This window comes from Malania oleifera, chromosome 4 (assembly GCF_029873635.1).
Source record: "Malania oleifera isolate guangnan ecotype guangnan chromosome 4, ASM2987363v1, whole genome shotgun sequence".
NCBI lineage: Eukaryota > Viridiplantae > Streptophyta > Magnoliopsida > Santalales > Ximeniaceae > Malania > Malania oleifera.
This window is the reverse complement of record NC_080420.1, coordinates 97,386,903-97,402,915: the sequence shown is the minus strand read 5'-3', so window position 1 is coordinate 97,402,915 and position 16,013 is coordinate 97,386,903. Positions and strand designations below refer to the sequence as shown.

The window sequence follows — 16,013 nt, the reverse complement described above, 5'->3', positions numbered from 1 at the left end:
ATAGTTGTTGGCTATCGGTGGTTGACTAGCCCCTACATGTGGTTGACCAACAATTATCAGAAGTGCTCATTTTGCACTCTTCCTTGATTTCCTTTGGGATTTCAAGTATATTAGTGCTTCTATGCATGGTAAAGCGTCTGTGATTAACATTAATTGATCCTTCCTCTAGAAATTTCATGGTTTCTCTGCAAGAAAAAAAATTAAAAAAAATAAAAATAAAAAAGTTACTTTTTCATAAAAAACAAATGGACTTGCTTGACTTTTCTCAAAAAACATCAATGTTTTTGCAAAGTTTCCAAATTGCTTGGGGTCATACATCCTTGAAAAGGCATTTGGGTGTTCTTCAATATTTTTTCTAACAGTCAAGGCAGGTATGTTGTTCTTCCAAAAATCCACACTTATCAAACGGTTTGCAGGTTTTCCTTCAGAATAAACCAAACATGTCTTTTAAAAAACTTACCTTTTTAGAACCATTCATGATGCGACTGTTGAATGGATTAAAAAGCCTCTTTTCTAAAAAATACTTCAGGGGATTTCAAGTTGGGTTTTATGGTTTTCCTCCAAAAGAAACCAAAATCATGTAAATTCCAAGTGTTTTCATAAGTAACCAAAAAATATTTTTAAACTTAAATTAAAAATGTTTTTATAGTTAGCTTGATTTCTCTTTCGAGGATATGTAGATAGATCCAGCCATACCTAGGGCTTTTCAAAAATATTTGAAAACCTATTCGAATCGAACCAAAATTTCAATTAACCAATTTGTTTGGTTCGGTTTCAATTCATATATTTTTTAAATTTCAGATATTGGTTCGGTTTCGGTTTGTGTTGGTTCTAAACTGAACCAATACTAAAAGTTATATAATATATATATATATATATATATAAATATTTAACTATATTAATATAATTTTATAATGTTTATAAATTAAAAACTAAAACAGCCCTAACTAAATAAGAACTCAAAACCAAAAAAATAAAATAAAAGAAACCCTAAAAGGCTAAAACCCTAAATCTATTCTCCACTCAGTTGGCATCTCCAATTCTCCATCTTCAATGTCAGCCAAGTCGATTCAAATTGGATATCCGAACTGAACCATCAGTTAACCGAGCTGTTGGTTAACCAAAGTATTCGGTTCGGTTTCAGTTCAAAAAACCTTTGAATTGACAAGATCGGTTCGAATCAGATACCTAAACCGTGAACAACCCTAGTCATACCAAACAAAAGACCTAAATCCCTCCATCCTCTTCCTCATTTTCCTTTGTTGTTCGTGTATTGTATGTATTGTGTATGTTTGATTAGGCCTTAAAGTAGTAATATTTTCAAAAATCCTACAAAAGTCCTTTTAAAAAGAGTAAAGGTTAAGAATTTTCAAAAGGGATGTACACACATTCACACATGGTAAGCATGGTAGCCATTCATGAGAATGGGTGTTTTAGGGTGTTAACTCTTTGAATTCTCAAGAAAGGGAATTTAAAGTGTTACCTTCCCTATTAACAGTTGTATTCCCAAACCTAATCTCTTTAAAAGGCTTTCCTTTATTTTGCCTTTTCAAAAATAAAATAAAATGGTGACTCCATTTTCAAAAGTAAAAAAGGCAAGCTAGACAACCAATGGTTTGGTAATCTACACTTGTTTTGGTTTCAACACAGTCAATGTTGGCAACCCAAATGAGTCCTCAGAACCTGGTGTCAACATATATAATATATATTATATCACTTATAACAACACAACAACAACAAACCACACCTTAATCCCACTAGGTGAGATCGCTTTGCCAACTTGCATGATCATGGGCAATGTCCTCCAAAAATTTTAAGGGCTATTAAATTCTTACTATCTCATCCCAACTTAGTTTATTCCTATCCCTACCCCTTCTACTGTACCGAAACCATCTGAGCTGCCCCTCGCTTATCTTATCTTCTACAAGCACTATGCTTAACTTACCACGAATATGTTTATTCCTTAGTTTATGTTTTACTGTTGTAACACTCATCCACCTTAGCATTCTTATTTTAGCTACTTTAACTTTTTGGATATATTGTTTCTTAGCTGCCCAACATTCTAATTTACATAGCATAGCTAGTCTTATAACCATCCTATAAAACCTTCCTTTCAATTTTAAAATTAGAAAAGCCTGATTATGCTCAATTAGGTTTGCGAGTAGTATTTCAAAACTCGAATTCATCTTGTTAAGCTGCTCAAGCATATTGATCTTGATTCTAACTAAAGTAGAATCAAGCCAAGTTGAGTTATAGAACAAGTCGTGCTCAAGTAGCTTGCATGCTGGCTTGACCCACTCACACCACTGCTGATGCGTACTTAGGTTCTCAAGGAACAATTAATCTTTTTCCTCTCTTCTCTTCTCCTTTTCTAACAAAGGCACTGTTTGTAATAGCAAACCCAAGATGATAGTTTTTTAGTTCACTAAAAGAATATGTATAAATGATATAGTGGGAAGATATGTTAAACCTTGGGTACTTGCTTCATAAGCAAAGATCTTGCTTGATTCTCAAGCATAATACTTTATCTTCTGTAACTAAATTTTCTAAAAGATACCTTAATTAATACTCTACTGATCAAGAATATTCTAGAAACTAAATAACAAGAAAGGAGTAAATGGCTTGACAGATTCTGTTTACCCTTTCCTGTTGGACTGCATTGCAGATCCATGCAACCACATAGATTTTGGTTCTTTGAGTGCAATTGTCTCAAACTACGCTTTGCCATGGCATTTCTGTCTTTGTGCAATTGTAATTGAATTGTTGCACTGTACTGTAGTAGTAACTGTGTAGGTGTTCTATTGATTTTTGGTAATGCAGGGGGTTGAAGCAGCATTTTTCCAACCACTGTAGCTAGGGCTAGGAAAGGATACTCTGGTGTTTTTGTCCCATTTTTAGCTGTGGTGTTCTATTGATTTTTGGTAATACAGGGGGCTGAAGCAGCATTTTTCCAACCAATGTAGTTACTGCTTGGAAAGGATACTCTGGTGTTTTGTCCCTTTTTTTGCTGTGGTCAATCTGCACTCAAGTTTTAACTTTTAAGGCCCTCTATTGATTATTGGTAGGGTTTTAGGGTTTTACTATCTTAAACATAACTGTGTTTAATCTTTCTAAAGGAGCTGTGATTGTTGATAAAATCCGATATGCTATGAACTTTCATTTTTGCTTGGTCAGCACTGGTGAACAGATGAAATTACTGTTTCTGAACTCACAGTCATGTTTGATGTCAGGAAGGATTGTTGAGTTGCTAGAAGCTTTAGGAGCTATGGCCAAAGATAACCAACCAATCCCACCACGAGCCATGATCTTGAGCAGAAAATATCGGACATTAGTTAGCTCATGGATTGAACCATTACAAGCTGAAGCTGAACTTGGATACGAGATTGATTATGTTGCGAGGTCAGTATGATCAATACACCATTGATCTGCTGCCACTTGTTTAATTTTTTTTGTTCATGATGCGAACTTGTTTCTATTCCTTATTCATACATTTTTTCTTCAATGCTCTTCCCATATTCTATGCATGGTGAACTGTGTATTGCATAGTTCAAAATTTCAGTGTGAAACATTGTTACTTGCTTCTATCTTGGATTCCATACTAGTCATTTAGAATAAATATAATGCTCTTAACACAATAACATATGGAACTAAAGAGGGACAAGAAACAAGAAGGAAAGGTTGAGACGACATCCGTGTGATGGAGAACCAGCAATGGAGAACTTTAGATGTTTATTTAGTTGCAAGGCTTTTTAGTTTTAGTTTGGGAAAGCTCTGGTTATTTAATGAGTATAATTAATTTAGGTTTGTTTTTTGTATTTTATGTGCTTTGGGGTTATTTTGCAGTTAACATGTTTTAGTTGGGGTTGTCTTGCGATTATTTGTGTTGATTGTAGTATTGAGTGTATATGTATATATTGTGACCATGTCTTGTATGAGACAGTTATCATTTGAAATCAGAATTGCTGCAGTCTCTCTCTCTCTCACAGGTTCTCCTTCTGCACCTTCTTCTTCCTCTCCCATCCCTGCTCTGTTATGTCTCTAATGACTTATCCTATCTCCTCCCCCTGTTCTGTGTCTGAATCCTCTGTCTTGTTCTACTGCTTCTTCTTCTTTCTTCTTCCTTCTCTTCTTCTAATTCTCTCCCCTAATTCTCTCACTCCTCTCTCTATCTCTGAATTCTATTGCTTGTCCAATATCAAATTGGTATCAGTGAACTTCAATTCAGTCTCCAGCTTCCTTGTTTCTGCCCTTCCATCAGTTAACTGCCATTGTTTGTCTTAGATCAGGGCAGGTTAACAGTTATCTTGATTCCATCTCCATGACTTGTTGCACAATTACAAGTCTTCCAAACCACTCAAAGTTCATAAATTGCATGAAAAGCCACAGGAGCTTAGTTAATTTAGGTTTGTTTTGTGTATTTTATGTAATTGGGGTTATTTTGTAATTATTTGTTTTAGTTATAGTATTGGGTGTAAAGTATTGTGATCATGTATTGTATGTTGTATGTGACAATTATAATTTGGAATCAGAATTGCTTCAGTTTCTCTCTGTCTCTCTCTCTCTCTCTCTCGTTGGTTCTCCTTCTGTCCCTTCATCTTCTTCTTCCTCTCCCGTCTCTGCTCTGTTCTGTCTCTAATCCTATCTCTTCTCCCTGTTCTGTGTCTGATTCCTCTTTCTGTCCTACTGCTTCTTCTTCTTCTTCTTCTTCTTCTTCTTCTTCTAATTCTCTCAACTCTCTCTTTATCTCTGAATTATATTGCTTGTCCTACGTCAAATTGGTATCAAAGAAAATTTTGATTCAGTCCCGGGCTTCCTTTTTGCTGCTCTTTGATCAGTTAACTGCCATATCTTAGTTAAGTACAGGTTAACTGTTTTATTGATTCAATCTCCAAACAGAGTAATTGTTGTACAATTTTTTCACAAGTCTTCCACATCTTAAAGTTCAGAAATCACAGGAAAAGCCCCAGGAACTGAAGTGTTGTTCAGCCTGCAACTTTTCTTAAAATTACAGTTATGCCACTGGTTTCAAATCCCAAATTACCAGCAATAATTTTACAACAACTCCCTCACCATCTGAATGATCTCTAGCTGACCCCTGATTACCTGGCAGATCACCACCACCATTCAACTCCCCAGCCGCTGATCTGCCTCCAGCTGGAATTTTTTTGACGGAATATCCTTGCCAGTGGCCCACGCACAAGCCAGGAGCATGAGCGAGTTGCTGAACTTCTCTTGTATTTTTCAGACCCGCAAGATATTGCATCCAGCTGCGATATTTTGGATTTTATCCTGATATTTAAAAGATTTTTGAATGAAAACTGATAGATCAAATTTGGTTCATATTTCTAAGGATAAATTCAGCTTGATTTTGGACTGACAATGCAAATTTCTGACTTTTGATGGTCTGCCAGCATTCAGATTGAGGCCCAGCTGCTGTATTTTGAGAACTTCAAGATGCACAGTGACAAATTAGTTTCCCTTCGCAAGATTTTGATGTTTACCTGAAGAAATCCTACTTTGATTGTTGGATACATGTTTTTAGAAGGGAAAATTCATTGTGCCAGTACCATTCTTCATGTTTGAGGATATATGAGCACCTAAGGGCCTTTGGTAAGGTTGCATAGACTTAGACTACTTGGAAATTCTATAAATCATCCAAATTTTTCCAAGTTTCAAAATTTTTGCAGAAGTTGTCAAAAGTTAACTACAAAATGAAATTTCCTTGGAGTTCAAATGTGAGATTTAGGTGCAAAGTAAAATTTCTCTATTATATCTTCTCTTTTTATTGAAACAAAAAATTATTACAAGGGCTTTTGGAATTATATAGAAAATTAAACTTACTGTTTGGATTTGATTAAAATGAGTGGCATAACTTGAAGATAGGCCTCTCCCCTCTATTTATAATACAAATTAAATACTTTCTAATGAAAATAATACCCTTACTAACACTCACTAATTAACATACTAACACACTAAATAATAATAATAATAATAATAATAATAACAATACTAAAAGACATAAATAACCTCTAACCCTCCCCCTCAAGTTGGAGCATAAATGTCATATGCTCCTAGCTTGTTACAAATGAATTTAACACAAGCTCTCCCCAATGCTTTGGTAAACAAATCAGCAAGTTGCATAGTCCGACTTCACATAAGCAGTAATAATGAGCTTCTACACAAGTTTCTCTTGACCAAAGTGGCAATCAACTTCAATAAGCTTCGTCCGCTCATGAAAGACTGGGTTGGAGGCAATATGAAGAGCATCTTGATTGTCGCATATTAACTTCATAGGCTGAGAATAAGATATACCCAATTCTCCAACATGTTGTTCAACCAGACAAGTTCACAAGTAGTATGAGCCATAGCTCTATATTTTGATTCAATGCTTGACCTTGCCACCAAAGTTTGTTTCTTACTCTTCCAAGAAACCAAATTACCACGAACCAAGATATAGTACTCAATTGTGGATCTTCGGTTGGAAGGCGATCCAACCTAATCTACATCTATATATCCATGGATATAAGTGTTACCCTAATCACGATATAAAAGACCTCTCCTGGGTGTACCTTTATGAGATATCTCAAGATGCGAATTACTACATCCCTATGATTTGTCCTCGGAGAATCTAGAAATTGACTAACAACACTTATTGCAAAAGATATATCTAGCTGAGTGACTAGGAGATAATTCAACTTTCCAACAAGTCTCCGGTATTATTCAAAATTAGGTAGCAAATCACCTATATTTGGCTCTAACTTGCTGTTAGGATCCATGGGTGTATCAACCGGTTTAGATCCGAACAAGCCAGTTTCATCCAACAAATCAAGAACATACTTCCTCTGTGACAAAATAGTTCCAATACGAGATCTATATACTTCTATACCCAAGAAGTGTTTAAATGGTCCCAAATCTTTGGTCTGAAACTTAGTTTGTTGAAAAAGTTTGACTCTAAAGTACTTTATCATTATCACCTATAATAACAGTATCATCCACGTAAATAACAAGAAGGATCCTACCCAATGAATTATGACAATAAAACACGGAATGATTTACTGCACAACCAAACTCAAATATTACAGCACTGAAACGACCAAACCATGTTCTAGGAGACTGTTTTAAATTATGTAGATCCTTCTTGAGCGAACGCACTAAGCCTAACTCCCCTTGAGCAATAAACCTAAGTGGTTGCTCCATATAAACCTCCTCCTCAAGTTCACCATGCGAGAAGACATTTTTCGCATCTAACTGATGTAGAAGCTAGTGACAAGTAGTAGCCAAGGAGATGAACAAATGTGCTAATGTGAGTTTGGCAACTGGAGAAAAAGTATGGGAACAATCCAAACGATACACTTGAGAATATCACTAAGCAACAAAACGAGCCACAGATCCATTAGGGTTGATTTCATAGTGTAAACCGAGCGACAACCAACCATAGACTTGTCAGGAGGAAAGGTACCAAGTCCCAAGTACCATTGTCATATAAAGCTTTCATCTCTTCAACCATAGCATCCCTCCACCCAGAATGGGCTAAGGCTTCCGAAACAAATTTAGGAAGGGTAGGAGATGATAAAGCAGTAACAAAACAATAATAGGAGGTTGGTAAGGAGTTATAACAAACATAGTTGGAAATGGGATGTTGAGGGCATGTGTGTTTACCTTTCCGAACAGGAATAGGAGGATCAACATCATGGGAAGGATGATCATTAGAAGAGCAAACCAAAGGCGTGGTTGTAGAAGCCAAAGATGAGTCTCTTCCTTGGAGCTGCCATCGTGAATACACCTGCAAATTAGGATGATAAGACGATGAGAATGACTCGAACTACATGGAGACTCAGATCGTTGGTTGGGCAAGGATAGAAACGTAGAATCTAGAAGATTAGGCAAAGTAAGAGACTCATTAAGCTCAGAAGCGGTCAATGATTAGGAGTAGTAAGGTGCAGACTCAAAGAAGGTAACATCAGCAAAGACAAAGAAGCGATGCAACACAGGACTATAACAACATTATCCCTTTTGAGTATATATATATAGCCCAAAAAGGCACATTTTATAGGACAAGGATCCAATTTATCCACCCCAAGAGTTAGTTGATGAAAAAAGGACACACGCCCAAATATGCGAGGAGGAAGAGCATGAATTAGGAAAGAGAATGGAGTAGTGAATTTTACCACAAAGAACAAAGGATGGCATTTGATCAGATAACAAGCAGTACGTACAACATTACTCGAAAACACTTTAGGTGCATGCATTTGATAAAGTAAGGTGCGAGTGATTTCAAGACATCTATTTTTCCTCTCTGCAATCCCATTTTGTTAAGGAGTGTGGGCATAAGATGATTGATGAACAATACCAAACTGAGTTACATAAGTAGTGAATTGTGCACTGAAAAACTTTTTAGCATTATCACTTCAAAGTATTCGAATTGGCAAACCAAATTGAGTCTTTATTTCAGAACAAAAGGCACAAAATACATGAAATAACTCAGAATGATCTTTTATTAAATATAACCAAGTCATTCTTGAATAATCATCCACAAAGGTTACAAAGCACTGGAAACCCAAGTTGGACACAACTCTAGTAGGACCCAAAACATCATAATGAACTAACATAAAAGGGCTTGCAGCCCGTTTATTGACTTAGGAAGCGAAAGGAACACGATGGTGCTTTCCCAACTGACAAGACTCACAATCGAAACTAGACACAAAACTTAAACTAGGAACAAGACATTTTAACTTTTCCATTAAAGGATGACCAAGGCAACGGCAACAATGAATTTGGAAAGGTGTGGCTGCAGCAGTGCAAATGGTAAAAGGAGAAAGCAACTTAAAGTGATAGAGTCCACTAGCTTCACGCCCTCCGCCAATCGCCTTCCTCGTCTTCAAATCCTAAATAACCACATAATCAGGGAAGAATTGCACTGAACATATCATGGATATAGTAATTTTACTAACGGACATGAGATTGAAAGGAACTTTGGGAATATATAAAACCAAAGGAAGATAAATAGAAGAAGTAGGATTTACAGTCCCCATTCCCTTGACTGCAGTGGTGGATCCATCAACAAGAGCAACACAGGGTAAATTTGTAGGATATTGAAGAGTGGAGAAGAAGCTAGGTTTACCTGTGATATGGTTACTGGAAGTGGAGTCTATGACCCAAGGACTAGGACGAGAATTACTGGATGAAAGGCATACTATGTGATTACCTATTTTGGCAAGAGATGCAATGGGAAGAGAAGCTTGTTGTGTTACGTGATACTGGTGAAACTTGGAATACTCTTCCTATAACATGGATACTGTACATTGCTCCCCACTCGGCCACAGAGGTGAGGAATCGGTGGTGGCTGCAGTGGCTGCCCCCAAAGGTGTGAAGTTAGTGGTGGCTGCATTGGCAACACGTGAAGATCCATCGTGAAGATCCCAACACTACTCAATAGTTTGATTATTCTATCCACAATGAGTGCACTTGTAAGGAGTACCTCTACCTCGTCCATCTCTACCACTACGATCACTTGAACCACCGCAATAACTTTTGTGATTTTTTGGTAGAAAATTAGAATCACCCTATGTAGCAAAGGCTGTCCTCTCAGAGTCAGATGCAAGAGCAGGAGAATGCGGGCTAAAGGAAGCACAAAGGACACGAAAATAAACATCGGCAAATGATGGCAGCTCGGCTCTACTAAGTATCTAGGACCGGACTACCCCAAACTTGGGTCTCAAACCTGCTAGAACATGAAGAACTATCTTCTGCTCTCTCTGCTTCTGCATCTCACAAACATCAGGAGTTATAGGTTGCACGACATTAAGCTCTTCATGAATACGCTTCATCTTTCCAAAATAATCTGCAATACTCCTATCTCCTTGTTGTAACTGAAAGTACTTCTGGGATATATCATACATACGTGTAATGTTACTAGAGTATAGAAGTTTGACATAATCCCAAATCTCCTTGCACATCTCTAGATGCATACACATCCATGCAATCTGTGGCTCCATTGAATTCCAAAAGAGGTAAACAATCAAGGCATCTTCTTGAAGCCACACATCTTTTCCTTTCTCATGAGAAGGATCAAATTGGAGCAAGTTGTCAGATTTCCCTAATCCTGCTAAATAAATCGGAACAGCTTTAGGCTATTGAACATAGTTCTTTCCATCCAACTTTTGGAAACAATCAAAATTAATTGGGACAATCACAAACTATGTGAAGCACCGACACAACCACAGACGAGGTGAACAACTCACCGATGGATACAGCACTGCCACAGCCTCACAATTAAACATACGAATGCTGCCACGGCTCCAAAAAACTCACAGAGAAGCCTTCACAAACCCTGAACAAAGATTAACGAAATAGCACGAGTGCATGGTCGAAAAAGGATGAATTTTTTGACAAAAAAACAGGCCTAACAGTTTGAAAATATAGTCTAGAGAAGGAATCAGAACATGGAAGAGGAAAAGAAATGACAAAAGTGGCTGGAACTTCACTCACGCACCGGCGCGTGGGGTCAGCCCTGCTGGCATTTGGCCGATGCGTGGGGGCTCCTCCGGCAATGGGGTTTTGTGGGGTTAGGCTTTGGGGGGTTCTGTTTATGGGTCTATGGTTTTCTGAAATAAGATGGGATGGATATGCGTTCTAGGAAGGACAGCTGCGGGAATGGTGTTTTCTAGCTACGACCGAGGGGAATAGGGTTTAGGTTGGATCACGCCCTGATACCATATTAGGATTTGATTAAAAATGAATGACCTAACTTGAAGATAGGTCTCTCCCTCTATTCATAATACAAATCAAATACATTCCAATGACAATAATACCCTTACTCTCTAATTAACATGCTAACACACTTAATGATAATTATAATACTAAAAGACATAAATAACCTCTAACACTTCCAACAACGTTTCATTTAACTATTCATTTCTAAATTATATTTATTTGTATAATAAATAATATTTAGTTGATTTATGAATTTCATTTATCTTATTCGAATATTTTAATACACGTTATCTTACAAATATGCTCAATACACATTATATTACAACTATTGCACATCAAACACAACATAGATGCATTTAATTTATAATGTATCAATCTTAAAACTTACATTATTATTCCTATTATACATTTCTAAAATTTCCTAAAAGAACTCCTTGCGGTACTACTAATTTCCATCGTTTATTCAAATCAAAATCAAAATTATGAAATTTCCATTGAAATTTCTGTACTTTTGGAGCTTTGAAATTTTATCCTGCTAATGTGGGGTACTTAAAGAAAAATGAATAGTTTCATCAAATCATCACTATCTAACTTTGATGAAATTCTATAAATTTTCATTTGTGCCCTCTTCTTGGAGGACTACTATTGGGCTTTGTGGAGCCTAGTTATGTTTAATCCATGGAGCAAAGGTTTGGGCCGATAGGCTCAGGCCTGGCCAGAAATACTAAGAGTCTCCCCCAAGTGCTCGACCAGGAAGACCCTGAAGGGCGACCAAGTCGAGATTCTGAGATATCTTGAAGAACGAAATCCCGAGAGGCTCAACTATCATCTCGACCAGCAAGACTTAATGGTGCCACTAGGTCGAGGATGCTGAAGTTCAAGATTCCTGATTTCCCACGAGGCTCGACCAGGTCGCGACCATGGGGAACAGGGTGCGACTAGGTCGACGGCGACGATCTTCTATGTGAGATTTCGGCGGAACTTTCCTATTTCAAAAGTTATGATCTTGTAAACCCTAAGATATATATTTCTAATGTTTGTCTATGTGTGGTGAGTGGCTTAGAGTGTAGCAGCGTGGAGAGAGTGTAAGACTCTTGTGTGCACGATCCAAAGGTGTTCTCTTTGGTGTTTAGGGTGTGTGCACGTTGTTTCTTCCTTGTTGAGAGTGAGAGAAACTCTGTAATTGCTGCACTCTGTATTCTTCCCTGATATTAGTGAAATCTCTGCAACTCCGTGTACATAGGCAAAATTGCCGAACCACGTAAATATTGTCTTGTGCGTGCGTGTGATAATTTCATTGGCGTGTGCTTGTCTCTATCTTGTTTCTCACAAGTTTTGTGTTATGGGAATTTCCGCGTGTTTGTTTATTCCCCTTTCAACTACTTGATTTAAAATGAATGACTTTCATCCACTATCTTATCTTCATTGAAATAAACATTGTAAATTGGTGGAGAATCCCAACCTACAAACTCCTCCGTCTTGCAATGCTTGTCTATTATATTGTGTGTGAATCTTGGATCATGCAAAAGCTTTTGTTATTCTGAATCATAATCTTCATCCTTGAAACCATCGTCAGATATGTCCAAGGATTTGAGGTCATTTTAAAGAGCCTCCACACAAGTTTTGGTTCATCATACCACATAGATAGCCCTTCAATTTTAATTCAATCTCTTTCAACTTTTGCATACTATTTTGACACAAAGCTGGGGATCATCTTCTGCTTTGCTACCAGCTGATGCAATAAGGAGCACGTAAGACAAGGATTTAGTTCAATAAAGTTAAGTTCTTGGAGGGAAACCAGTCCTAAGTTGAGAACTTTGAAGGCCAAAGGCTGAAATTTTCTCTATAAATGAAAATCAAGCATGCAGAATGGGCCCTAAACATCTATTTATCATAAAGCACTAAAATCCTAACAATAAATCATAGTCCTTGATTTAAAGTAATCTTCACAGCCCAGCTATACAAAATAAAATAAATCAAAAAAGGCTCCCATATTCTTAGATTCCTAAAGCAAGCTGCTATGGTTGCATGAATAGTAACCACTATATTGATGTGAACATTAACTTGACAGCAAATGTTCTTTTCTTGCTTTTATCCTGCATCCATTCTGAAATGGACTCTCTCTCTCTCTCTCTCTCACTCACACACACACACACACCCACATCATGCATGCACATTTTCTGCCTTTGTCAGCTTTTTTTTTTCCCTTTTTTAAAGAAAAAAACATCTGTGCTAAAATAGTCCTACTGTCAAAGAGCATGACAGACAAGTATGCCTGATGAAGTAGGTTATAAGTGGTGCAAATTTTCACATCCCTAACTTGGATCATAATCGGTTGTGCCTTGTCTGATATAAGCCCATCAAGGAATCAGGGACACAAGACCTTAAAGTTGGATATAATTCAATTGATCCTTTAACTACTGGTTTAAAACTTTTTGTTTGAAACTCTTGATTTGGAAATGAAAAGCTTTAAAAGTTTAAGACTTGTTTAGTTGTGGAAGACAGTTTTCATTTCTATTTTATTTTTCTAAACAATTGCAAAAATGTCATCTTGTTTTCCAGTTTTGCTACCTATCTTTAACTTTTCAATTGGAGCATCTTCTCAAAACTTTAATTCTGCATTTTTCCTGTGTAGTTTTGTCAAGTACAACAACAGAGTATAAATCACAATTCTCCAATATTTCTTATAGTTTCCATTTCTATGTGAAAAGGAATTTCTTTCTATGGTAAGTCCTTGGTTGTCTTAAAATTCTCATTGGAATAAAGCAGGTTTAAAATCATGAATAAGCGTATTACAGTCGTCAAAATCAATGTGATTAGCTAGTTTGAAGTGTTTGATTAATTAGGATGGGTAGGGGTTGCAAAGGGATCTTTTGACTAAGCTGTGTTGAGTTAATTTGTCAAAATCAATATGAGTTAGCTAATTTCAAGTGTTTGAATTAATTATGATGGTGGGGTTTGCAAAGGGTGTTTTTGACTTAGCTGTGTTGAAATTTTATTTTCTGTTTGTGATATTGCCCTCATTTTGATTGTAATTTCTCTTTCCTCCCCATTAGTAAATTTCATCTGTAATGGAAAAACAATGCAGTCGTCAGTCATGTCCTGTTATATAATCTTTTTGTTGTTTTATTTCTTCATTTTGATGGTTGGCTAATGCATGTAAAACATCATCATCAACTAATCCACTAGGAGGCAGGGTATTGCATATTATGTCAATACTCTCATTTAAAGTGATGAATTTTTTTATTAACTAGGTATATTGCAGAGGGTGGACTTACAGGTGAGCGCAAACGATGGGTTCCACGTAGAGGGAAAACTCCTCTAGATCCTGATGCCCATGGATTTGCATATTCAAATCCAATGGAAACCTCCTTCAAACAAAGATGTCTTGAGGAATGGAAGATACACCACCGAAAGCTTCTGAAAACCCTACGAAATGAAGGGCTTGCAGCTTTGGGGGATGCATCTGAATCTGATTATATGAGAGTAGAGGAAAGATTGAAGAAAATTATAAAAGGTCCTAACCGGGGTTCTCCAAAGCCCAAGGCTGCTAGTAAAATGATAGCTTCTGAATTAAAGGAAGAACTGGAAGCTCAAGGGCTACCAACTGATGGAACTAGAAATGTGCTCTACCAGAGGGTGCAAAAAGCAAGGAGAATAAATCGCTCTCGTAGCCGTCCCATTTGGGTTCCTCCAGTGGAGGAGGAAGAAGAAGAGGTAATTCTTTGTATACCTCTTTTTTCGGTTCAGATTCTTGTTATAACACATGCACTCAGATTGGCACCTGCATGCACACAGTACACACCCATTTCCCTTTTACTGAGCAACGTTTTTTAGTTACAAGTCTTTTGCGATTAATGCGGTTTTCTTCTTGGTTGCAATGGCACTTTTGACTGCATCCTGTTGTTGAAAAATTAATTTAAATCATTTAGCAGGTTGATGAGGAGCTGGATGAATTAATTTCACGAATCCAATTGCACGAAGGAGATACAGAGTTCTGGAAACGCCGTTTTCTTGGAGAGGGAGTGAATGGTGATCATGGCAAACCCTTGGACAAGGAGAACTCAAAACTTCTAGATGCTTTGGATGATGATGAAGATGTTGACGATGAGGAAAAAGAGGTAGAAGATGATGAAGCTGATGAAGAGGAGGTAGTGGAGCAAACTGAAATCCTAGTGGGAGACAGCCTCAAGGACAAGGAAGATGAAGCCAGAAAACCTCTTCAAATGATGGGAGTTCAATTGTTAAAAGATTCTGATCAAATAAGTACTGCATCAAAAAGATCAAAGAAGACTTCTCGAGTAATAATGACGGTATAAATCTTCAATTTTTCATTATTGTTTATTAAATTTCTGAGGTTCCATTTAGGATCATGAAATTGGGGCATTAGATTTGGATTTGTGTGGAGTTGGACAAAACATAATACAAATATGTATTTTTCCCAATTCTACCGAACTCCAAATCCAAGGCCCCAATTTTATTTTCAATTGCAGAAAAAAAGTTATTCATGTTTCAACTAATCAGGTGTGATGTCCTACAATTTATTGAATCATCCTCATAAAATTGGATTTGGACTAGCAAATTTTTATTTTATTTACCTATGTTGAATTGACCCTTCTCTGGGGAGAAAAGATCTAAGCTCAACCATGGAATTTTTAATGTTTTTGAAGTACTGCATGTTTTGGGTTCTGGTTATATGAGGACCCTAAGCAAGTCTGTGCAAAGAATTCTTCAGTAAAACTAAATTAAAAAATGTAATGGGAACCATAAACGTAGTCCAAGTAAAATAAAATTAGTAAATGTGAATTGGTTTAAAGGTTCCATGTGGGAACAGCTGGTTGGGTCTGCCATGCTGGTATTGTAACTATTAAAAATTAAATAACCAGTAGTATCCTATGGCATTCAAGTCATGTGATGAAGCCCCTTTATCTTAAAGTAGATTTGGTGCTGGATTATATCATATCTCATAAGTCATATCAAAGAAACATAGTAACTCAAAATCTGATTGATGGAGATCTTTGATCATAACTGACAGGAATTTTGCACTTATCATATGAGGCATAAGTGAGGAATTTATTTTGTAATTCTTAGTTATTTTGGGATTTGATTTTATTTTCGATTTATTTTTTCTGGATTTTGATTTTAGGGAAAAACCTATATAAAGGCATCATTGTGCATTTTGAAGACAGCTTGCACTAAATTGAACCATAATTGAGATTTTGCTTCATCTTACTGCCATTTTTTTAATTTTATTTTCATTTTTTTTCTTACATCAACTGGTACCAGAACTTCTCTTCAAT

General features: G+C 36.7%; 1 protein-coding gene across 2 annotated transcripts in view; it reads left to right on the top strand.

The window, feature by feature from the left end:
• LOC131153115 (uncharacterized) overlaps positions 1-16,013 on the top strand; it is a 97,565-nt gene that overhangs the window by 68,214 nt on the left and 13,338 nt on the right. The window contains exons 8-10 of one of the 2 annotated variants that reach the window (XM_058105179.1): positions 3,231-3,399; positions 13,968-14,430; positions 14,649-15,026. In XM_058105179.1, coding sequence (XP_057961162.1) covers positions 3,231-3,399; positions 13,968-14,430; positions 14,649-15,026 — 1,010 coding nt within the window. Of the gene's footprint in view, positions 1-3,230; positions 3,400-13,967; positions 14,431-14,645; positions 15,027-16,013 lie in introns of both variants that reach the window. The other variant, XM_058105178.1, reaches the window with a different exon arrangement.